Source organism: Hemibagrus wyckioides, linkage group LG19 (genome assembly GCF_019097595.1).
Source record: "Hemibagrus wyckioides isolate EC202008001 linkage group LG19, SWU_Hwy_1.0, whole genome shotgun sequence".
Classification (NCBI taxonomy): Eukaryota; Metazoa; Chordata; class Actinopteri; order Siluriformes; family Bagridae; genus Hemibagrus; species Hemibagrus wyckioides.
In genome coordinates, this window is record NC_080728.1 from 8,785,219 (window position 1) to 8,810,853 (window position 25,635).

Consider the following 25,635-nt stretch of genomic DNA (forward strand, 5'->3'; position numbering starts at 1 on the left):
TGTGCAAAAATATTGTGCAAAAATACACAGCAGCGGTTGAGGTAGTGCAAATAGAATAAACATAAATATAACTATAGCAGCGGATGACAGGTAGAGGTAGTGCAGTAAGTAATGAACAGTATAAATTATGTGTGTGTGTGTCCACACAGTCAAGAGAGAGTGTGTGTATCTGTGTGAGAGAGACAGAGAGTTAATATACAGTTCAGTCCTGAGTGAGAGTGTGTGTGTGAGAGAGTGTAGAACAGTTCAGTCCTGAGTGAGAGTGTGTGTGTGAGAGAGTGTAGAACAGTTCAGTCCTGAGTGAGAGTGTGTGTGAGAGTGTAGAACAGTTCAGTCCCGGGTGTTGAGGAGCCTAATGGCTTGAGGAAAGAAACTGTTACACAGTCTGGTTGTGAGGGCCCGAATGCTCCGGTACCTCTTTCCAGATGGCAGGAGGGTGAAGAGTGTGTGTGAGGGGTGTGTGGGGTCAGCCACAATGCTGTTAGCTTTGCGGATGCAGCGTGCGGTGTAAATGTCTGTGATAGAGGGGAGAGAGACTCCGATGATCTTCTCAGCTGTCCTCACTATCCGCTGAAGGGTCTTGCGATCTGAGACGGTACAGTTCCCAAACCAGGCAGTGATGCAGCTGCTCAGGACGCTCTCGATGGTCCCTCTGTAGAACACAGTCAGGATGGGGGAAGGGAGATGGGCTTTACTCAGCCTCCTCAGGAAGTAGAGGCGCTGCTGGGCTTTCTTGGTGATGGAGCTGGTGTTGAGTAGAGATGTTGGATCAAGAATTTAACTAAATATCAGTGACAAGAATGAGAATGGCCCGAAATATCATCTCTTTTGGACCATGGGGCAATATATACAGCAGCACTACATGGACTACACAGTATGTACAGTGTGACAGCTGTGCTAAATATACAATAAATACGCAGGATGTTAAATACACAATGCAGTGCACACTAACTACTCATGACGACAACAGCATTGGTGGGAGGAACCGAGTGCAAACAAAAGCTTGTTTATAAATTGTTTGTAGACTTTCTGCATTAGAAAAATTAAAGTTCATATAATAATGCTGATTTTGTATCTGTTGTGATGGTCGTGCTAGTGTATGTGCCAGGAAGGGTGTTATGGGAAAGTAGGCAGTAGTGTAAGAAATAACAGGAAGTAACTAGTTTCACGAATGTTCTACATCATTAAACATAATTAAAAATATTATTGAAGTAGGGAATGTCATTCTTTAGAAAAATAAACAACAGAAAGGTGAAAACTGTAACTCTGCAGCTCAAGCTGAGCCACATCACACCCTGTATACAGTGTCGCATTACCACTGATGTTCATTCTGTGTGGATATATGAAATAATACACACTAATGCATTTTATTATTTATTCATGTAAATGATTTCTATTATTAATATTTTATAAATGTAGTTTACTACACTTTAATAAACACTAAATATCGTCTTTCTGTATTTTGTGTTCTTATAGAGATCGGACAGTGAGGATCTGGCAAATTAAAGGCTCTCTGGATGATGGGCTTTACTGACTCTAACACCTGACGTGGCTCTGAAACTCATTATTTTTTGCACAACAGGAGAAATCCAGCACTCTTTTCTGGCTGTTTTGTTTCCTGAAAGTTTGCTAGTTTCCTCACTCTGTGAAGTGGCTGTGTTTTTTCCTCAACATGCAGCATCCCGTGTGTGCTACTTTAACCGTCAGAGAACAAAGCTAAACAGCATACTTCTGAAAGTGCCCTGCTCCTGAGCACTGCCAACCGTTCTCCTATGAATTTAGGTCACATGCTCAACGCTGGCTGGTGCGAAAAAACCAAAGCTGGGCTTTGGTGCTGTAAGCACAGTCAACCTAGCTAAAATATAGTGAAACTTTTGTGATTTCATGCTGACTGAACAGGACCAACATGCTCTTAAATTAAACCTTAAACCAACCTTGATGTCAGTTCTCTTTAATGGTTGATGTCCACAGTGATTCCAAGTGATGTCCAAGTGTTGCTGTTGATCTCAGCAGTGAGAGTCTGAGCAGCATCTTTACGTTCAATGTCGTTACTACTGGTACAAATGCCTGTGCACCCTTGTGGTTTAGTTTTACTGTCATATCTACTGTATTTGTGAAGTATGTGAGTGTGTCTGACTGATTTATGAAGTGCTGAATGTACATACACTTTTGCTTCTATAGTGTTTGGATGTACACAAGATCACTGACTGTAAATCACTGTCTTAACCAAATCTGTCGTCTGGATAAAATCCCAGGTCAATAGAAGTCATGTCTGATCATCTGGTTTCTGTGTCTTATTTTTAAATCATTAAACTACAACTTCACATTAGGATCACGTCATGTTACGAACATCTAAAAAGCATGGAATCAAAATGTATTTCGTTTGTGTCAGATGCATTAAATGCATTTGAAACCCTCTCTAGTAACGAGAGAAACTTTGTTCTTAGGTTCTGCATATAACCTTTTAAATGTTTCCACAAATTGACAACCTCCCTGAGAAACATGTGTAATCTGGTAAAGCCTAGAACTTTATTCTAGAAAGTGAATGGAGAAGATGTGCATATGGACATATGCAGCTGCACTGCAGCACGTCATCACTAGGGGGCAGTATATAAATGCAAGTCACTTAATAAATCTGCCTGTGGTTTTACTGCTAGACTAAATATTTGAGTGTACTGTTCACATGCCTGTCAAATATATGGGCTTAAAGTTCAGATTCCACAGATGGAGCATTTATGATCCCGAATATGTGTTTCTAAAAAGCATATATTGAAGTAAAAATAGAGCTGTTATTGGGGTGACTAAAGAGGAAGTAGGAGGACTGGGAGAGATTTAGATATTAGGTCATTTTGTTTAAACTCAGAGAAATAAAGGAGTTAAAATTAGTTCATATGCTCAGTGAAATTTCCATATGGCAACAGCGTGGTGAAGACAGCTAATTGTATCTGCTTACATTTTCCCTGCATAACAGTTAAACCTGAGAAAATGCCTTATTTCTTGTTGTGGTTCTTGTAATGTTCATGCATCTGTTTCAAAAGCAGCTGCTGGTTTGACCACAAAGGCACTGCAATAGATTCATGAATTCCCCCATATTCACACAATCTCCCACATCCTCTATATTTGAATCTGAAAATAAGATCTTCCAAGTCTCTTGGCACTTCTTTACTCACATTCCACACGTCCTCCAAGCCCAACAGATGTTAGGACACACAAAACAGGATTATGACTGTTCCACTGGATATTTAATTAATAGTCAAGTCTAACCGCTTAAAATAACTTGACCTCGTTTTTAATAGCACTTGTGTTTGGATATGATTAGGAAATACAGAACCTTTTCAGCTCTGCAGGGGAACAGCGATTCCAAGTGAAGAGTGAAGAGCCCCCCTGTGCCTGTCTTTCTCTCTCTTTGTCTCTCAGTGGTGAAGAGTGGATTGCTTAATCAGGCGTAGCTTTTAAATCAGTCAGAATGTCTCACCAGGGAGAACAAAGAGCTTTGATTGGTTAGCTCAGCCCTCATTAAGAGTGAGATTGCTGAAACTTTGCTCATCTCTAGCTAGTGTGTGGCTTTAAATGTACATGCACTATATGTATTTATACACGTGTGCCTTCGATCTGTGTGCATTTTTTTATACGGATAACACAAATCGACTGAACTGTGAAAACAGGCTTAAGACAGGTGTGCAAGAATGGAAGTGTCATGATGAAGGGGGAAGGTGGATTTGATTGAAAAAGCTAATTTGATTGGGCAAAAGGTATCTAGTCAAAGCACCACCTGCACACCTAACTCTGGATCAGGAACATCCCTAGCTGTATCATCTTCCTGTCCTCGTGGATCATGGAGAACAATACACATTCTTCTCTAGTTTCTAAAGACTTAAGGGTGATGGGTTGACATGCCTATGCTTTCGGCAGCACGGTGTCTTAGTGGTTAGTGTGCCTGCCTCACACCTCCAGGTTTGATGGTTTTCTGATATTCGTCTTCGACCTAGTATGCGCAGCATTTGTGTTACAAGCGTCTATGTACTAGAGTTTCATGCAGTTGTAATGCTGATTGACACCTCTAAATTGTGTGCAGTGTGTGAATTTGTGTGCAGTGGGACCCGTGTAGGTTAAGCGGTTCCGAAAATGGATGGATAACTAGGAAACACCCACAAAACACTGATTAATAAAAAGAGTTGGTGATTGCCTACATTGCACAGTTCCTCGATGGTTCTGTTAAGGTACTAAGGGTTCTTAGCTTTCTAAGACAAAATAAGGTACTATTTCTGGCCCTCTCTGAAAGGGAAACCAGCTGTTTTTTTTATATTGAACCTTTACTTTACTGTAAGGATCAGGAACACAAGTACTACTTGATTGATTTTCAGCCTTGGCAGGCAGCACTGCAATAATAAGCAAGGCATCGCCCACTCGAGCAATCTCATTCTGGCACTCCATCTATAATGACTAATCTAAAAATGCAAGGTCTTAAGGAAACATAGGATCACTGGAGGAAAAGAAAAATGAGGCAATATTAAGGTGCCAACTCAGCTACAAGAAAGGACATGGTATCAATGGATGTGAGACGAACCAAACCAAGAACAACCAGAACACAATATTAGCCCTGGACACATCCAGTATAGGCAACCTGAGGTGTTTTACCCAAAACTTCAGTTAAATAGAAGTGTATATATATTGGCTGGCAAAATCATGTTGGCAAGGGACAGCAAACTTATCCTCACTCCTAGTAGAATGAAATACTTTTTGCATGGCTAGTCTATCTGATAGCATTCTAGATTTACAAGATAAGACGATGGTGATATTCCCAAATGGTGCAGCTGATAATTTATTACTGTGGTCTACAATCAGAATAATGTGGTGGTTAAAAATTATCATGATACCATCATGTTTTGAGATAAGCAGCCTGCCACCAAGGGAAATGGGGTTGATATCAGTTTAGCAAATTACAAGAATGTAGTATTGCTGACCTGGTGAATGGGGTTAGGGAAATTACACTTACTCTTCTACAATACTGCTTGAGCTTGTCTTCCACTTATGATGCACAACATTATAATAAAATCTGTGACCTGACAAGTCATGGGCATCAGGGGTGGTCCTGACAAGTACCTGAGGTTTAATGTGCACTACAGCTACAAAATTGATCAAAGTCTGATTCTTTCAATAACATTTCTAGGGGTTCTATAGTATTATAGAACTATTTTCCACTTGTGTGGAAAATAAAAAAAATGTGACACTTTTCAGAGAGCATGGTTTAAATAACCGAGAGGGAAACATCAAGAGAACTGGCAGTCTTTTGTCGTTTTATTTGATACCTAGAAGTAAAATGAAAAGCAATTAGCTTTCTAGGTTATATTGAGGTACTCTTATCTAATTAGTAAGAAAAATCAATTTTGTTTTCATGACTGTGTTAGTACATATTCACTGTTTATGTGTTTCATTATTGCTGTTAAACCATGTAGCTGTTATTAGTGCTGATGATAATGACTACTGTTATTGCTATAATAGAGGTGTGACTTGTTTTCTTCTTAATATTATTATTATTATTATTATTAGTAGTAGTAGTAGTAGTAGTAGTAGTATTGGTAGAGTATATTATTATGTTGTGTTGTTCGTAAAGTTGATGCTGTTATGGGGTGTTCAAGCATAAACGTCTGAATCCCGAATTGCTTCCTTCTTCTTCTGCTAGTCTGTAATTAGCTTGTCATGGCTCACTTGACTGAAAAACATGACCATTATCAGCAGCCATTTGACAGGGTTATCAGTGACTGATTCTGATTAAACTTGAATGTTATGTCCATCTAGTCTTAGGAACATTTACGTAATTAAGTGTTTAACTAATTTCACAGTGGATGAATTGGCCACTAAAGGCACCACTTGCAAAGGATTGCCTGGACCCTGAATTGTGGCTCTATTTTCTATCAATATTGCTGATATTGTTCTGGTTGTTATTGTTCTTGCTGCTCATCATCTTGTTGTTATTATTATTTTGGGTAACAATGTGGCACAGCATGAAAACATTGCCTCACATCTTTGGAATCTCTGGTTCAGTCGTGAACTTTGGCTTACTAATTTGTGCATTTTCTCTCCATGATTGTGTGAGTTTCATCTGGGCTCTCCAGTTTCCTCTCACATCCCAGAAACCTTACATACTCTAATTTGCCACTGATTTTCCAATCCAGATATTTTCCACTCTTCTTCTTCTTCGTGGTGATGGTGGTGGTGATGGATGGAGATGATGTTGATGATGATGGCATAGCACAGTTTTTAAAACCTTTTCTCTAGCTGTTATTAGCAATGTTGTTTTTGATGATGATGATGATGATGATGAGTGTGTTCCTCCCTCCCATAGCGTTTGCTCTGTTTGAAGCTCGGCGCTCTCAGCTTAGCTCTCTGCACTTTTCCGAGCAGGAAGTTTCCCGGCGTGGCACCGTGATTCCTCTGTCCAACACACACACACACACACACACACACAGACACAGAGAGAGAGAGAGAGAGAGAGAGAAGAGCGCGCGCTCTCGCGCCTCTGTTGCCTCTGCTGGGGAGTGTGACATCACCTTTCGGCACGGAGCCGGCTCACACACACACACACACGCGCGCGCGCACACACACACACACACATTCAGCGGCGTCAGAGCTCATCGTCTTTTCGCAGAAAGGGGTTGGACAGTAGTATATGCGTGCGTGTGTGTGTGTGAGTGAGTGTGTATTTTCCTGCCACAATGAGCAGCAGCAGCTTCGTGAACATGGCGACGATAGGAGACTTCGACCCGCTCAATGCCACCGTCCCTGCCACCAAAGTTGAAATCACAGTCTCGTGCAGGTAAGCGCGCTTCTCTACGGATCTTCAGTTCAGTGTGAACAAACAAAACGAGCCGAAACTGTCGGAACCGACGCGATTAACATGATCGACATATTACTGAAAGTTGGCACGGCGTTCACTCTCACTCGCGTGAAAGAGCAACAGTGTTTCTCCAAGCTGCCAAAACACACCAGCAGCTGGAGAGGCTTTCCTCATAGGTGTGGAACTTTAGATGAACTTTAACTGTTGTCTTAAAGCAGCCAGCTGTTGTGATTGTTGCTGTATAAACAACTATTCATGTTGAACCCATTTAAAAATCTGCATCTGCTCTGTGGTCAGCTCTGTGTGGATCAGCTGACAGGAACTGAGGGCTGGCCAGTGTTGTCAATATCAATATTACACTGCATTCTGACAGAAATTCTTTGTGGTCAAATATATTATTAGTGAGTCTAAAACTGGGAAACCCCATAAATCTGTGATTATTTATTTGATTGTTTGTTTACACTTTTTAGGCTAGAAACCACAACCTACTATTAACAAAGTTATTACGCTGATTACCGAGTCCTTTATTTACATAAAGTCCATTAAATAATCAGTGGAATTTATTTTACAGCTAAAAAGAGGTTTGCTACTGTACAGTGATACTCACTAATGTTGAAGTCTGTTTGCCTTCGTACCCGGGTTATTTACATATTTAATTTACTGTCTTAACAATACTAAAACCAGCATTCATTCTAAAATTCATTCATTTCACTTTAGCCTACTGTGTTGTAAACTTTTGTTTCATTGCGTATCATAAAAACGGTAATTCAGATGGATTTCTGTGAGGGCGTGCTTGCAGAGGATAAACCATGTCTATTTTTGTTATTTAATGACATCACACTGTCACCAATGATCAATTATTAATTTAACGTACAATTTTTAAGTCATATATTATAGATGATATCACTAAATGCCCCTGTGTGTCATGAGTGGAGATGTTTGAACTGATCTAGATTTGTCAATACTGAAAAGCCATTCAGCTGATTAATGTACAGTGAGGTAATGGAAAGTGGTTTGAGGTATGTGATGTTACCAAATGAATCTCATTGGATTGTATGAGAAGGCGTTGAAGGTTGTTGTTTTGTGTCAAGTTGTCTCCTCCCTCCAGTTATTTCACACATGGTTGCAAAATGTCCTCAAGTGTTTAACTCAAACTATGAATGTACAGTATGTTGCAAGAAAGAGGAATTTATATATGAGCCCACCTTTGTTTTTTGTTTTTTTACTTAGCTGATGTTCCATAGTGTTATGATCTTCAGTTCATGTAAAGCACAAGCCTGGGGAATAGTGACAAACACAATAACATGTCCAAAGTGAAGTGGGCGGTGAGGCAGATGGGTGCATGGTGAATTGTTCTGCTCCACGTCCCCATGGGCGAATTTGCTGGACTCTGTTTTCTCCGCACGGCTGCACGCCTGGTGAGGAGTGCCTACGCCGGTGCCATGGTTACCATCAGGTGCATGCCTTTACTGTACATGAGGGGTACTCTGTCACCATGGTTATCATTTAACACCATGGAGATTGGGAGGAGGAATGGAAAAGAAACACAGAGACAGATTTAGTTTTCTGCGTTGTTTTTACGTCCACATGGTGTTGTATTTCTTCTTCACAGCCAGTGCAAAACCATGCCAAAGTCTGGAAGAATTTTGGACTAAAGCGAAGGCTGTTAAATATTACCATGTCTGCACATTTGTCATGTTTGTTTTGTTATCCCAAAGATGACATTTTGCTAGCAATAAGGGTGTTTTTCATTTCTGTGTCGGCTCTGAGGGAAGAGCCAGCTCTAATTAAAAATCCCAGATTTATATTAATGTGCTTGTTTAATACATTACTGTTTGTATAGTAACAGCTCCACATAAGATAAGACAGACGCTCGATTAATAAACAGATTAATAGCATGTTATTTAATGAAGTTCATATTTGTTGATATATGATGTTTTCTGTTTTATTATTATTATTTGTTTTTACTTTTACTTTTAAAACTCTTTATGATGGTTAGTATGTTGTCTGCTGTGGAGAGTCTTCGGGGCAGAGGACTGTGTGCTTTCTGGTATCTCTGTAACTCGACAAGCTGCATTTATTCATCTTAATAACTTTAACATGTAGAAAGAAGTTGATGGTGAGAGAAAGACTCCCTTAAAGCTGTTATAGCATAAGTGACAACCAGAATGAATTTGTCTCACAGATGTTCCACAGCAGTAAATGTGGCAGAACATGTTGTTCATAAATAAATAAAACATTGTGCTCAAATGGAAAATTGATGCAGTACATGATGAGTACAACTCTTTGGGGCATGCTGTTACAGGAAAATAATTAACTTTGGAGTGATAAGAGTAACTCCACCACACCACCAGCATCAGGGTTCTTATAACAACACATTCCATTGTGTTTTATTGGTTGGGTTAGCGCAAAGTAAATTGTCCTTTCACCCTGTCCTCACCAGCTTTATTTGAGGCCTTACACATGTTCCTTTGCCCCCACATCCTGGATGAGCAGTTTCTTGTTCATGTACTTATCATAAGCACAGTTGCTGCAGGGGTACACGACTGCACAGAATAGAGAAATGTCCTGAAGTGGTCCAAAGTGGCTATGCACTGGGTCAAATTAGGTCTGACTGCAAGGAAATGGCTTGTTTATTCTGCTGTTCCCGGAGCTTCTGAAAGCTCCTCATTAAAACAGAAAAAAACATAAGGTGCCATTATGTCTGTAAAATATTATGTCTAACTAAGAAGGTGATTTAAAATAAAAATGAGTCTTCTGCTTTGTGCAAAGGGAACGCATGAGTGAATTCCTCATACTGTGATGACCAATCTATACAAATCAATCGAACAGTACTGTCCAGACTCAGGGAGGAAGAAATCCATACTGCTCTGAAATAGCTGGCACTTTTTCCTCCCTTTTGTGTATGGATCAAAACTTTCTGTCTTATTTTGCAGCTTTGGACGTTCTGCTGTCTGACGAGCTTTAGAGTGTCCTTTGAACATGTGATTGATTGGAAATGCTGTCCATTGGCTTTAATCAATTCAGTGCTCAAAGTGGATTCCAGCACTTACACCTCTTTCTACTCGCTCCCACAGAGAGCACTGGGTGCTCAGACAGAAAATGCAATTAAGCATTAATGCTTTTATTATTAAAAGTACTACAAAAAAAAAATGTAAAAACAACAAAAATAAAAAAAATAAAAATAAAAATACTAACAGGACATTAACAAATCGAGAGAGTATTGAAATTATAACACACAATATAGTGACACAGTCTAACCCTAACACTAACAAACACAAAACTAACATAAACAAGCATGAAATGTTCGTATATAATCTACAACCTTAGCACCAAAAAAGCACTAGTCTTGCCTAGCATTGTAGTTTATTTAGTCTGAACCTAGACTAATTAATAAATGCAAATGGAATACAACTAAGTAAATAGTATTTTATCATGCTGTGTTTGTGCAAATATGGGATGGTTCTACTAGCTACATACATGGACATTTAATCATTCTTCTATATGCCCGTCTGAATTTTTAAACAATTACTAATGCTATTCAACAAGAAAATATCAAATAGTTTTTGAAATTCTTTGTATATCAAAAAATAACAAACACAGTTATTCTTTGCTTGCAACTGTAACTAAGATACCAAAGTTTAAGGCTGCTGTTGATGTAGAGCTTTTGTAGATGTAGATGGCATACAGTATAGACCAAATACAAAACTACTGCATATTTAATGTACTGTATGATTTAGCTAAAATAGTCAACAGTAATAGTCACCCTTTCCATAATGTCACTAAATGTGTGGTTCTGTTAATAGAATGCCACAGTGTTTAAGAATAAGCTTGTCTGGGTGTTGAACTATGAAGCAATGTCTGAGCCAGTGAATGAAAAAAAAAAACCCTGTTTCCTCTGGGACAGAGAGTAGCTGATTAAGTAAACAAATGCAAAGAGGAGATTGCATAAAGTTGGTTATAGAATACACTTTAAAACAGGTGATGTTTAATTCCTACTTGCTGCAGTTTACTACGGTCTAATAGAGTGTTAATATGTCTTGCTCTTGAACTTGACCTACATTTTATGGGGAATGATAACTTGGCAGTCCTGGAATGAATCTCAGAGTATTGTCTGGCAGTTAAGTTCCTTCAGCAGTGGCTCTTATAAAGGTCTCTTTTAAAGCAAATGCGGTACTTTTGGTTTGTAATTGCTCTACCATTGGCTGGCATGGAAGCAGCGTCTCTTCAAAAACTTCCTGAATTTGCGATCGTGTTCTTGTGAACTTTCACTTTAGTGCAAAGTGTTTTTTCTTTTGCCACTTTATTCACTAAAATATTCATGGCTACATTTTAAGGCAGGAGAACAGAAGAAACAGGAGAGAGAGTGTGTTAGAATGATATAATCGTGTTTGGCTTTATGCTTCCAGGAATTAAAGTTTTAAAAATTCAAAAGTGTGTGCTCTCTCTCACTCAGGAAAAGGAGTGGAATGTGTGTGGGTGTAAATGCTGGAGATGTGCCAAGGCAAAAAGGGAAGTGTAGGGAATTACAGTGTTTTAGAGGCCGAAGACTTTCTTTACCACTCCTTTCCTGATAAACTTTATCTGTTCAGTTCTGTCCTTCATTAACAACACCATGCCCCTGCTGGAAGTAAAGTTTTTTTCATTTCATTTCATTTCATTGTCTGTACCGCTTATCCGATCTATCCTCGGGTCACGGGGGCCTGCGCCTATCTCAGCTGCCTTCAGGCATCAAGGCAGGATATACCCTGGACAGAGTGCCAACCCATTGCAGGGCACACACACACACTCATTCACTCACGCAATACAGGCAATTTAGATTCTCCAATCAGCCTAGAAGCATGTCTTTGGACTGTGGGCACCAAGCACAGGGAGAACACGCAAACTCCACACACACAGTGAGCGGGAGCGAGACCCGAACCCAGGAGGTGTGAGGTGAACTTGCTAACCACTGAGCCACCGTGTCGCCTGGAATTAAAGTTTTTCCAAAAAATGTGCTAAACATCTCTCTTGCGAGTTTTTTTAAAATATATGTGAGAAAACATTCGTTTATTCTTCTGTCATTTTTAGCTTTACGGATTTCGAGGAAATGCATGACAGAGTACAGGGCTTCTCCATGCCTGTTTATAAAAAAAAGAAGTAATTTATAAAATCATGAGCAAACATTTCCCCATGTTTTTTTTGTGCTTTCAGCCAAGAAGATCATCCTCAATTTTGCTGGATTCATATTTATTCCCTTCCTCCATACCCTGGGTATATTAAACATTAGCTCTGGTTGCTTGTTCCAGCCATGCTTATCCAGAGACACATCTATTCAAGGTTGACTCAGGTGTTTTAGTGCTTCGGATCTTTTGCCTCTATGATTGAGTGAGTTACAGGAGCAGGAAGGTAGTCTGAGCACCAGCTGGGTCCACAATCTCCTGAGAAATCGCTGCCTCATACCCAGGTTCTGCAGGTTGCCTAACATGCACAAATTACGAATTAGGCTGGAAATATCTGCACATCAGGCAGAGCATGACTGAATCGCTGTGGCTCCCGGCAGCTCCCCGTTAACACTTTTTTTTTTTTTACAGCTGGGTATCAGCACGGTGCCCCAAGCATGCAGGTGCTCCGGTGTATTCTTGCATGGGTGTATAATTTGCACACTGTCTGATAGAGAAGAGGAGCTTAATTTCTCAAGATAGATCTATTTTAGCTTTGCATCTGAAGACCGTGTGATGCTAGCTGTTTGAGAAGACGACAGCTTAGCGTGCATGCTGTGGCGTGAGCTGTTCAGAGTTTCTGGAATTTTCCCTCCCACTTGTTGCTTGAGTAGGAAAAGTGAGAAAGGAGTTGGGGGTTGGCTTACAGTTTTGAAGCTTGGAGGAAAAAAACCTGAATAGCCTGCTTTGTTGGAAATGTGGCCAGACTTTACCCCAATGTGTTATAACAGAACAAGTGTTTACCTTAATAACTGAAGAAAGAATGTGTTTTAAATATTTGGATCTTTTCATCAACAGCGATCTCTCAGGGCCAGACAATTCTCTACTGGCTTAATAATTGTCACTGTAAAAAAAAAAAAGAAAGGAAGAAAAGGACTAATGTATTCTGTCTGTGTTTCTCTGTAGATTGCTATTCACTCCGACTTTTGCTGAAGTATACTGGCTTCCTTTGTGAAAACAAAGCTGTCTGGGCAAAGAGGATTTTAGTTATTTTTCAACATTTCAAGTGTAAATCTGAAGCTCGCCTCTGAGGACCTTTAGAATTTTGAGTGAATCTCACAGTCATTTATAAGTACAAATATACATTGGGTGTATATTGTTTATAATTTCATTCTATAGAAGCAACCTATACCCAAACCTGAAGCCATATAACTGCTATACTGATCCTTCCTTTATGCATTGTGAAATGAACTGCTGTTGATGGACAAAATGTAAGCCTCTGTTCATTCATCTCCAGTAAGTGCTTTATCCTGGTCAGGGTGGATCCGCAGCCTGTTACAGGAACACTAAGCATGAGACAGGAATACACTTTGAAAAGAATGCCAGTCTATTTTCTATTTACATTTAGGGGTAACTTCCACCTATTGGAATATTTTTGGGATGTGGGTTGAATCCAACATGAAGAAGTGAAACTCCACCCAGACATTAAGCTGAGTTAAGGTATTTTGGACTTAGAAGACTGGAGTTGTGAGGCAGCAACACCATGCCATTTTCAAACACTGCAACACCATGCCATTTTCAAACACTATAACACCATGCCATTTTCAAACACTATAACACCATGCCATTTTCAAACACTATAACACCATGCCATTTTCAAACACTATAACACCATGCCATTTTCAAACACTATAACACCATGCCATTTTCAAACACTGCAACACCATGCCATTTTCAAACACTATAACACCATGCCATTTTCAAACACTATAACACCATGCCATTTTCAAACACTATAACACCATGCCATTTTCAAACACTATAACACCATGCCATTTTCAAACACTATAACACCATGCCATTTTCAAACACTATAACACCATGCCATTTTCAAACACTATAACACCATGCCATTTTCAAACACTATAACACCATGCCATTTTCAAAATGTTCCCAAAAATCTATATGTAACAAAAATGGCAAAGCGTTTTTTTCAACAGTATGTGTTGCAGCAAGGCATGTAGTGTTTAGAGGTTTGTAAAACAGTCATAAGAACACCAGATGGTGGTAGATTTGATTATTATAATTGAGATTATAATCTGACTTGGTCATGCGCAATAGTAGGCTATATTGTGGTCTAAGATGAGATACAACCACATGATGTTTACTACAGGATGCTTGTGACACTAGTGAGTCATTTAACAAAAATCAGGAAGTCAGCACCATTGAAGAGATAGTTTCAGCAGTTTGCTCACTTTTACCTAGCTATGCCTATAACATTTACATGTTGAAGTAAATGTTCCACTCTTCAGCCAATCAGACTGTATTATTTATATGTAGTGGGTGTAATTCTTTAAATATTTAATAATTGCAGGCCAGCTCATATAGGCAGACATACATTTTATGTCCAGTCCTGATGGTGTGCCTCTGCTTTTAATACATTATTATTAATTAATTTATTAATTATTAGTAAAAATATTTATTTTCTTTAACTTACAAAGAAATACAAGAGTTTTATACCATTTTATACCAAGGAGACCTGTAGATAAATTATGAACTTTTGGCATTTAGTACAGTTTTTTATAGGAATGTACTTATTTAGACTAACAAAAATTTTCCAGAAGTTTCTGTTGGCTATACAGCAGAGATGTTGTGTTAGAAAGACAAGCTGAATGAGGAGCGCTAGTCAGGGTCAGACTGATGGAAAGGTCCAGGTGCCGGCAGGATTAATGACTAAACACGTCTTGTAAATGCCAGCAGACTGAACCGCCTTTTCATTTTCTTTGTCACAGTGTATGGGAAAGTCATTTTAAACTAAATTATTTCATATAAAGGCATGTAATCAATTATATTTAGTCAGCTGAAAGAATGTCAGGTCCCTCTTAACAAGGACAAATTCAAATTCACCATTTGATGTTTGTTTGTGTGTGTGTGTGTGTGTCTGTGTGTGTGCGTTTATGTTAGTGTGTGGGCTTCCATGACAGCTCTCAAAATTGCTCAACCACCCAGATCAGGACAGAGTTGACATTAATGTGTATAGCTTAATGTTAATGTGTATAGCTTATTATTTTATAAGGATGACTGTAACTTGCAACATCCTCATTTCGATTCCTTCAAGGGCTCACTAGGTTTCCAAGGGTCTGGAGAAGCTGAAAACTCCAGTTGCTATGTGACTCATGGTAGTGGCACTGAACCTCTTTTGGGCCGCAGCTCCCTGGGCATGATGTGAGATTTATAATATACCACTTAGCTCCAGCGAGCAAAGCAATATATGATCAGAGCTCAAGTCGGAAGGAGTTATCATTATGGTAAACTGAACATTTACTGTAAGGGTAGATTAGATTTACTGATTGTAGCAAGGCTGCATTGAAATGGGCATGGAGTGATATTTTTGGCACTGTAATGCGTCATGATGAGAGAAAGCCTTCCTATTGACCTTTAGGCCCATAAAGATCACATAATGGTGGGTATTGAGGAAAATGACAAGTGGGTCTGAATGTATTGAGCAACGACAAGCTGCCTGCTGGGCCCCTGCTTAATGGCTCCATGAGGAAGACAAAAGCAACAAAGAGAGCAGAACATTGCAAGCCAAAAAACTGACAAAACTGAATCAATGTACAGTTGCCTCGCTGGGATGAAGCCAAAAAAACAGGCATGTGATTGAAGCCAAGTGCACGCTGCAGATCTTAAAAGTGAATTAGCATCTAGCTTTCACAACCTTTTGGAAAACCACTCTGCTGCATTGCAGCTCAGCAAGTAGAGTGCCTACATGGTTGGTAAAATAAATTTTGATATGGTGTCTGGCTAGCACAAGCAAGAGTCGGTCAGTGGTTTTGCAGATACAAAAGCCTGACAAGTGCTTATTTGTAAATTATGTGAATTACATGTTTTTCTCTGAGCTGTTAACATCGCATCAGTCATCAGCTGGTAATTAGGCTGTGTGAAAGATGGGGTTTTCTGAACTGTGACGTTCCTATCAGACAGAGGGCTTACTGTGTGTCAGATTGTAATATTTATTTGATGACAATGTATAGATGTGAAAAAGCGCTTTGCTTTGTAGTTTCCTTATACGGATAGAAACAGTGATGGAATAGATATGAGCTTAGATCTCAAGGGAGACCCAGTGACTAATGACTGATATTGTTATTGGTGGGTTGTATGCTCAGCATTTAGAGTCATTTAGAGTCTGGTCCTAAAAGCTACCGTATTAGGACATTTGTCTTTATCTCTATGACTAAGAGAAACGATGACCAACATCTCAAAAGGGTATAAGATGACCCACATGAAACATACAGACAGAGAGAGTGCGCGAGAGAGAGAGAGAGAGAGACAAAGAAAAGAAAAAAAGCTTTATACTGTAGAACAAATTCATAATGTAAAATCTTTGGACACACTGCATTGAGTAACTATATTTCATTGTCTTAAAGTTAAATTTTAAGACATTTTTATGGTTGAACATTTAGTTTTGAAGAAAATGTAAATAATGAAGTAAATGTATACATTTGTTTTTAAATCAGAATGGAATTTGTAATATGTTTTGTGGGTTTTTATTTTTAAATTAGGAGACAGGGTGAGGAGCTTGATTCTGGCTGAGAAGGAGCCAAGAGTGGTGCTTAAGTTTGTTTACTGCTTTTTTCTTTGTAACTGAATAATCCTTCATGTGATATTTCATACTGTAATGTCTTTAAATTAAATAGAAATAGTTCAAAAAGAAGAAATCTCTTATAATGAGAAGATATATACAAACTTTTGACTTGTAGTATATAGAGCACTTTGGCACTTAATAAATAGGGGCAGGGATTTGCAGGGTGACCATATTATAGACCATATATGTGTGTAAAACTGAGTCTAATTGGGCTGTTGACTTAGTGTAATTAATTATAATTAGAGATAATGTAAATTCAAACAAAAGTACTTGGAAAACAGTGAATACTTTTACGCATTCAAATCATGTCTGTCAACAAGCATTGAGGTCTGAGGTCGCATTAAAAAGTTTGCAGTTTAACCACAAGATATCTGTAGGCACTCTGGTTTGTGTATTAGCTATAACCAATCTGACTGCAGTTCCTGTTTAAAATGCCACTATAATCATTTGAATAAAAATATTACATAGAGATCACAGCTTAGTTAATAGAAAGATTTATGTTGTAGTAGTTTAGTACCAGGCTATATCAGTGTAAATTGTGGTGAATGACTAAACACATTTCTTCAGAGCAAAGTGTCACCATGTATACTAAATGTACTCACAAAAACCCTGTTATGAGCTAGAAATCTCTATACAGTCTCCCAAATTGCACATGAAATAATTACATTCCTCGCGGTCATCCCTTTCAGTAGACCACTCCTTTGTCAGGGTTGTACTAGAGAGGTACCTCTCTGTTAGAGACTGCCTCGACTATTGATTTCCTCCTGTTTTTCACTGTTCTTATTCTCACCCCAGAGACAGGGTCCCACTCATATTAACACCCACTCCTCTCTTTGCACAATGTCTGCTTTTGGTTCCTGTTGTTTTTTTTTTTTAGCTGGGAAGGTGCCATTTGGAAGTGGGTGGAATTCAGCTGTATCTATGAATAGAGTATGATGAATGCCAATAGTTTTTTTTTTTCTTTTACTTATAACTAAGATAAGATATTATATTATGATAAGATATGTATTATGTTCATTCCAGATGAAATTTATTATGTTGGGAGATAGTTGTGATGACTTTTTTCACAAATGGAAAAATTTGCTTGGAATTAGCTTTTGACAGGAAGCTTGTTTGATTCCATCATTTACAGGCGTTCCTTAGTGATTTTATTTCCATCTGAAATAGCAGTTTGTTTTTTACCCTCCACTCTGGGAATAAGTTTCAGTCCTTTATCAACGTTATCTATTTTGCAAAAAAAGGTGGTGTGATCATTTTATTCCTTCATCTGTTTAACACACAGATTTTTCTTCTGTTGGAAAACATTCTGGTGTCATTTACACCTGATTATTTCATGCATTGAGAATCCACTTGATTGATGCTCCCCAGTTTTGGGAGAGCTTTTTGGTCATCAGAAATAGCAAGACAGATGTATTTACACATGTATAATACAGCTCAGAGCTGAACTGGAGTGGAAGATTGGGGAATTGGATTTAAATTTGTTCTAAATGTGTTTTTGCACATGTGGAATGCTGCTATCTGGGTGTAATGCTGACACTCAGGAGTTTAAAAGGGGGTGTAAATCGCTGCTACCCATGTATTTATGTGCATAATCAATATTTTCAGCGCTCGTGTGATGTTGAATGATTTATAAGAGTCTCTCATAAAATGTTTTGGTATGAGTCATTTCACTTCATTTCCACACTTGTGTTTCGTTTGAGCACATAGTGAAGAAAAGAAAAAGAAAAGGAAGTAAATATTAACGGAAACTTCATTGTATTAACTCATAGTTTAATTACTGAAAAGACATGCAAATATTTTTATAACAGACACCATAAAAAATGAATACTGTCTGAAAAGGACTTACATGCCAGCCCTGATGTGTATACTGTAAACAGCTGGAATGGAAGATTTGAAACTGGAAGTCAGATGGAGGGATCTGTGTCTGTCAGTGTCCATCACTGTCAGCACACCGATATCCTTTCTGACAGGCTGCTTGGGAGGCAAACGGCTATGTCCACATCTGTTTATCACCACCTCATGACTCCTGCTAGAGGAATCCCACTGTCTTTCCACGTTGCCTTATTTGCCTCATATTATCCCCAAATGAAATAGAACCATAATTAGAGGATTTGCTGCCTATTTTGGGGGATAAAGTTTACTGCAGTGTACTGAAAGATAGACTAACGAGGTGGGAATTCCCACAAGGATTCATCTGGTATTGGGAAACAACTCTGTAGCTATGTGCTGGATACATCAAAGCTTCTTGGAAAAGTGGTTCTTAATTGAAAATCAACATCCTTAATCCAAGGCTTCAAATTTCTTCTGTCAAATAAAGGTATTAGACATACCATACTTTTTATGGTTATAAGCTTTTGTTAAAGATCAGGCTTCTTGTCTTATGGCCATTATGATTGCTAGAGCTAGCCTGTAGCAAGTTACTAAAGGGGTGGTTTGACAGGACACCCAATCAGATATTATTTTACCTATTTCTGATATTGATTTCCTTTATTTAAGACATTTGATAAATATAAGTAGCTGATATCTCTTCTACTATCTTTTGGTGCTTCTTACTTAAATTAGCCATTTATGAAAAAAAAAACTGTGTATTCAAGTCTGTGGTTCTCTTTGATACCCGAGACACGTTACTTTTGCTATGTGCATTTATTCTAGGTGAACTTTGACCTCCGAATTGTTTTATAACCCAATAGTAAACAAGAAGCACAGACTCTAGGCACATGAATGGAGGTGCTGCTGATTATTAATTAGTGTTCACACCAGATTTATTTCCCAGCTGGTATTTACTGCTGCTTGGCAAACATCTGAAAAAAAAAAAACATCTGGTTTAGCTAATTTTATCTCTACATCTAAAATCCCTTGGCATCAGGCCTGCCTGTAATCACCTGTTGTGAATTGTGTAATTCAATAAGATCACATGATCAGTCAGTCTACATGCTACCAAAATGTTTGGCTGGATCTGAGTGGGAGTAAGAGAAATCATTTACAGCTTTGCCAAGTGGAATGCGCATTTTCATTTCCGTATCAGTTGATAAAGAGTAGGGAGGATTGTCCCGGGTGTCAGAATTTAATATCGCTCAGATTAATTTCCTTATAAATGTTATAAATTTATTATTAATTATATTATTAGTACAACATTTTATGTTTCTTTTTTGGGAAGCCAAATTATTTTCCTGTCCTGTCAGTAATAAGAGATGCTCAGATCTATATAAAGAAGTCAGTTAATCAACAGAATGTATCTTTTACTATGCTTGTAAATGGTTTACTACAAAAGAAACATGCCGTTGTAATTCTAAACCTTTCATGATATAATATAATAAAATTAATTTATGCTCTCAGGTGTCTAATATATGCTTTGGATTTTGTAGTAAAATGTTTTTCCTTCTGTTAGGTTTTTTGAAGCATTGTTGGAACCTCAGGTTGTGAGTTGCTTATTAGGGAAAAGAGGCAGAAAAGAGCAGCTGTGTTCTGGCTAGGGGCGAAGGCTGGAAAACTATAAACAGAAGCATAAAATGAAGAAGCTCGACAGGTCAACAACATGGCAATATTACAAAAAATGTCAGGGTTTCAAAGGTGGCTTTGAAATTATGTGATTTTTAGAAACGTTTTGAAATTTGCTGACTGCACCTTTAATGCTGTTCTCTCATAATTGTAGTAGTAGTAATCATATGTGGTCTTGTCTAATATGTAGGGCTGCAGCAGTCTCATCAGTTGAGTCACAGAGAAATTGAGAAGGCAAGCCTCAGCTGATGAATTCATCTCCAGTCAGGTCACATAGCAGAGCTCTTCATTATTTGAGTGAGGCAAGGCCGTGTAAAAACACAGGGGTCTCCTGCCCTCAGCCTTCCTCACCATGGCTTTCCCATTGCGCTGTCTAAAACACTCCACCACCTGCATGGACAAAACCCTCTCAAAGAGCTGAGTCGAGCATCAGGGCTGTGTGTGTGCCAGCTTGTGTACGGCGTGAGTGTGTGAGCACGTCCAACCAAGAGCCAATTCAGCTCTTAGTGTCACATAATTCTATGCGTTTTTTATATTCTATTCAGATCCCTCATACCCACTGTAAGATACTGTCTTATTTCATTGGGCATGGGTGTAAAATAGTGTTACTGCATGACAGATTACACCACAAGCTGCATTAGTCAAGCAGTAAAGTGCAAGAAAATGTGTTAATCTATAGCATGCTCTAAAATATAATAGTTACAAATGGTTTGTGAGTCTCTCATTTGTAAAATGACACTGCTTTTGAAAAGGTGGTTTGGTAAAAATAAGCATCATGCCAAATCAAGGTCAAAGAAGTGGTTGAAGTTGATTTTATTTGATTCCCATCACGTTCCTGTGTTTCGCCTATGGAGATGAGGATTGAGGCTGAAAGGTTTATGGTCATAAAAGGAGAATCAGGCATCCGTGGCTGACAAGATGAAGCATACTGTGTTTTTTGTTGTCTCTTTTTCCTAACCCTTCTATCAGCTCTTTTCTAAATCGCTGACAGCCCTGAGGAGCAATTGGGCTATTTGTTTCAAATCCATTCAAGTTATGCCTTCCTCTCATGAATATTGAATGCTGTGGATCTGCCAGTCTGCCAGTTTGACATAAAGAATGACACTGGGTGCTTCTGGCGTTTTCAATTCATAGGACTGCTGCTAGTGTTAATGCAGGCAATGCTGCTTTATTGTACTATTTATTATTGGGCTTTTAAAATGAGCTTTTGCAGGTATTGTCTGTTCATCTGTGCTTTAAATGGCCTGCTTTTATCCTGTAGGTTTAAAGATAGCGGCAGTTGGAAAGCTTCCCACATGGCATGCAGGTGTGAAGAAAATCTGGAATTGTTTATTGTATCTTGGTTCATTTTATCCCTAAAATGTCAGCCATCACGATGCATGCAATATTTGCAGTCTTATTTATTCTCAGTACTTAAAAAAAATCAGAGACATGACTATTCAGCTTCTGTCCTTCTTTTTTCTGAAAAGAAATGTCATTATTCAGAGAGAAAATCAATAAAGATTTGAAAAGGGTACAGTTTTCTGATGTAGGCTGCATGTCAGTGAGTTTGATTTGAATACTGAGACTGGACAAGTTTGTTTCAGATTTGTGTGCGTCATGCCTTCTGATAAGACAGTTGTAGAGTTGTGCACAACTCTACAAATCATTTAGATAGCTATCAAAGGGCATGTTATGTTTTGTGTACACAGATATGACCCTGCAAGGACATTCTTGCCTTTTTTTTTTTTTCATTTCATATCTCAGGCATCATCGGGCATCAAGGCAGGATACAGCCTGGACGGAGTGCACATTCTTGCATGTAGCATATAATAATATTAGTAGTAGTAGTAGTAGTATTAATAATAATTGAATAATATGTAGTTAAATTAATAATCATTTCAAAAGGGAGGTTCTCATAAGGATAGTAAGGCAAATGTGTGTGTGTGTTTGTGCGTGTGTATGTGTGTGTGTGTGTGTGGGGTGTAATTGTTTGTCTCTGCAATATTTAGAAGAGTACAATAAGACAGAAACGATTGCAGTTATTATATTGAGTGATTGGAATAGGGTTGGAGTGTTATTAATGTGGAATCCAATTTTTTCCAGTAAATAGGCTCATAAATCTCTCTACCGGTTCATCAGAGCACTCACAAAATACTCAGCTAGTACATATCAGGACAACCAGCATGCTCACAGTGGCGGAAATTGCCTTGTTTCATTTACACAGGAGCAGAGGCCGTGCAGCTAGTCAAGGCTTCATTTGAAGAGATGCAAGGGAAAGCCATTCCCATTTGTTTATACAGAAAATGATCAATTTTTTAAATTTTAATTTAATTAATTTTTTTTTTTACATGGTGGGTACTTGTATGGCCTAATCATTAAATAATCCAAATCATTTTAATAGATGAAACATTCACTACAACAATCACATGCTGTTTATGATCTCTTGACATGTAGCTTGACTTGGGTCAAGAAAATATCATGGTGCTCAGTCACGTGAGGCGGAGCAGAAGAAAGGGGCTCTCTCTCTCTCTCTCTCTCTCTCTCTCTCTCTCTCTCTCTCTTTCTCTCTCTCTTTCTTTCTCTCTGTCTCTCTCTCTTACACACATACTCATAGCCAGGTAGCAATCCCAGCAGCCACGGCTCACAGCTTTGTGTGAGTGTATTATGTAAAAGTAGCACTAGTGTGTTCAAAATAATGGCTCAGTGCACAAAAGGAGAGAAATTATATTAACCAACTACATAAGATAAGTGGCTATGTAATAAGGCAGTAGATGTTATAGAATATGGATATTGTTTAAAGAGAGAAAATAAGTACTGTATAACAGCCAGTGTTAATCCGTGAAAGATGCCCATACTTAAGAAAACATTGAATCTGTGTTTTTACAGCAGGCGTAGCAGATAGTGGTGTTGCCTCACAGTTCTAGGGTCAAGGGTTCAGTCCTGAGCTCCGTCTAGTGTTTGTGTGTCTGTGTGTGTGTCTGAGAGAGAGAGAGAGAGAGAGAGAGAGATGGATTAGTGTCCTGGCTAGAATTGAAGTGCTTACTGAAGACTGAGAAAGAAATTTTGCATGCTGATTGATTTTAATATTTTATCATGCCATGATGCATTATGCTTGATTAATATGTTAGTGGGTTTTCCTACATAGCGATGTTTTGGGCTTCCTTGTATTTATTTATTTGTTTATTTGAAGTTTTCTCCTTTTGTAGAGACCAAAATGATCACAAAGATCTGTTGTGTAGCAGGGTTCTGACCCGATATTAATGTGTGATTGTATACGTGTGTAAGTGCATGTTTGTCTCTGTGAGTGTGTGTGTGTGTGTGTGTGTGTGTGAGACATGTATTGTAGTGTAGTGGATCTGCTCAGCTCACATTTTCTTGTCAGGAAAAATTAGGGCAGGTCTCTTCGAGAGAAGCACCGAGAATGTTCCAACCATCTTGCTGTTAACTGTAGAGTGTGTGTGAGTGTGTGTGAGTGTGTATGTGTGTGCATATATGTGAAGAAGAACGCACATGGATGTCTGCTTGTATGAAGCCTTCGTGTGCATGCACTGGCTTGTAATTTCCATGTGCACCATGCTGCAAGAAGTTTTGCCAAGCAATTTCTGGATGTATTTTGTTTGTTTGTTGTCTTTTAAACTGCTTATCTCTCAGATCAGTATCAGTGCTGTTCCTCAGGCACCTCATGTCCTGACAGGATGCTAAAGCCTGTCGTATTCTAGATGGTAGGAGGGAGTGTGTTTTTGAGAGGAAGTGTGAGGTGGCCTCAGAATCTAGTTCAGTGAGTTGTCGTATTCTCCGTGGAGGCATTATGTGGGTCAGGCAGCAAGAAGAGAGAGAAAGACTGAAAGAGATATAGAGGAAGAGAAAGGGTTGTTGGGATCTCACTCAGGGCAGAGGGCAGAGGGAGACACAGGAAACATTGAGCTTCTTCCACTCCATTTCTGTTTGCATTTGTATAGCTGAATATGAAATATGTTTGCTTAAAAAGAGAATACCACTATGTCTCTTATCAGGTTTAGCAATTCTATATTTTTTTATATTTTAGACAATTTCTTCACTGTTAATGGGGTAATGAGTCAGTCCACATTAAACGACTGGGAGGTAACTGACACAACAGTGGCTAATAATTGTGTACAAAAGTAGAACAACCATGTATGATAAACTTATATGACAAAATGCTTGAAAACATTTCAGCCATACATTAATGTATCATATATATATACATATATATACATATATATATATATATATAGGCAATTTGCAACAGGCATTTTACGTTTAAAACAAATCTGTGAAAAACTGAGATTGCTAGACCGAGATAATAATCTTATTTTTTTCTTTTGCCAAAATTAGCCACAACAAACACCGACAAATGCTAAAAATAACTGTTTAAGTAATGTTCACATAGCTTACACAGTTTTACAGAGAATTTTGAAGGTTTATACTGGTTGAGATTTCCTTGCCTCTAAACTCTGTTTCCTGTGAAGCTTACTTTCAGCCCAGCTAACCTAAGATCCAATAACCTCTCACCATACATTAATAAAGATTTAGATTTAAGGTCAAAATAGTTTTTATGCCAATGTAACTCATGCACATTAGCTGGAGAAAGCTCTCAGACACAGAGATTTAATTCTGCTTTACTTATATTTAGTGAACAATTAGCCTTTAATTACATTGATTAAAAACATAAAGGAAGAATTTGGCATGACGTGAATTTTTGGAAAAAGAATCTTCATTTGTTAGGATCTCTAATATAAAAATGACAAACTACATCATATCCATATTTCTAGAAGACACCAACATTACATCCCTTAACCGTTAGCATCTCTGTATTTTTGAAAGGTTTTATGATTTTAATACATGTAATACAGTTAAATAAGGGAATGAATGAATGAATGCATATTGTTTATTAATATGAACCGTGAATTATAGTAAAGATGCAAATTTCCTTTTGGATACACTCATCAGTGTGCCTACAGTCATTATACAATAATGATCTAATTAGAAATAATTTTGGGGCAAAGTTTCTTATTGTTTTTCTAAATTTTTGTTTTTTTCACGTTCGTCATGTTTGTGACATATTGCAGACTTTTAAGAATAACAAAAGAAGACTGGTCCATCTGTTTCTGGTTAGTGTTATGTAGCACATTTTAAACTACATAGTCGAATAAGGTTCACTAATGCTGTGATGTATACACAAATACACACGCAATTAGAGAAGCATGACAATGCTTTAAAAGCATTAAGCAATGTTTTAAAAGAACAGTTAATTTGAACCTATTCAGATAGTCTAAGCACTAATATTTATATATTCTATAAATATTTAATACACTGAAAAAAATTCGAATAATCTCGATAGTTCATCCAACTTTAATAGGAGAGCTCTCTCAGTAGCTTCTTTTTCCTCCTCTCTCCATTCCCATGTCACAGAGGCTCACTAGGGGCCGTCACAAGCTCTGCGGGTCGCCAAGGTAATGCTGTCAAAAGTAGGCAGTCACAAGCAACCTTCCCCAGCAAATCAGAATGGTAGA

At 38.3% G+C, this 25,635-nt stretch overlaps 2 protein-coding genes across 5 annotated transcripts in view; both read left to right on the plus strand.

Annotated features, from left to right (window-relative positions):
- The window catches only part of LOC131370219 (kinesin-like protein KIF21A), a 41,473-nt gene extending 39,196 nt beyond the window's left edge, over positions 1–2,277 (plus strand). For all 3 annotated transcript variants that reach the window (XM_058417426.1, XM_058417427.1, XM_058417428.1), the window contains one exon: positions 1,477–2,277. In XM_058417426.1, the coding sequence (XP_058273409.1) occupies positions 1,477–1,534 (58 nt within the window). In that variant the 3' untranslated portion in view covers positions 1,535–2,277. The remainder of the gene's footprint in view (positions 1–1,476) is intronic.
- A 4,199-nt stretch (positions 2,278–6,476) lies between these two features.
- The window catches only part of LOC131370153 (copine-8), a 103,079-nt gene continuing 83,920 nt past the window's right edge, over positions 6,477–25,635 (plus strand). Inside the window, exon 1 of one of the 2 annotated variants that reach the window (XM_058417275.1) lies at positions 6,477–6,817. In XM_058417275.1, the coding sequence (XP_058273258.1) occupies positions 6,717–6,817 (101 nt within the window). In that variant the 5' untranslated portion in view covers positions 6,477–6,716. The remainder of the gene's footprint in view (positions 6,818–25,635) is intronic. The other variant, XM_058417276.1, reaches the window with a different exon arrangement.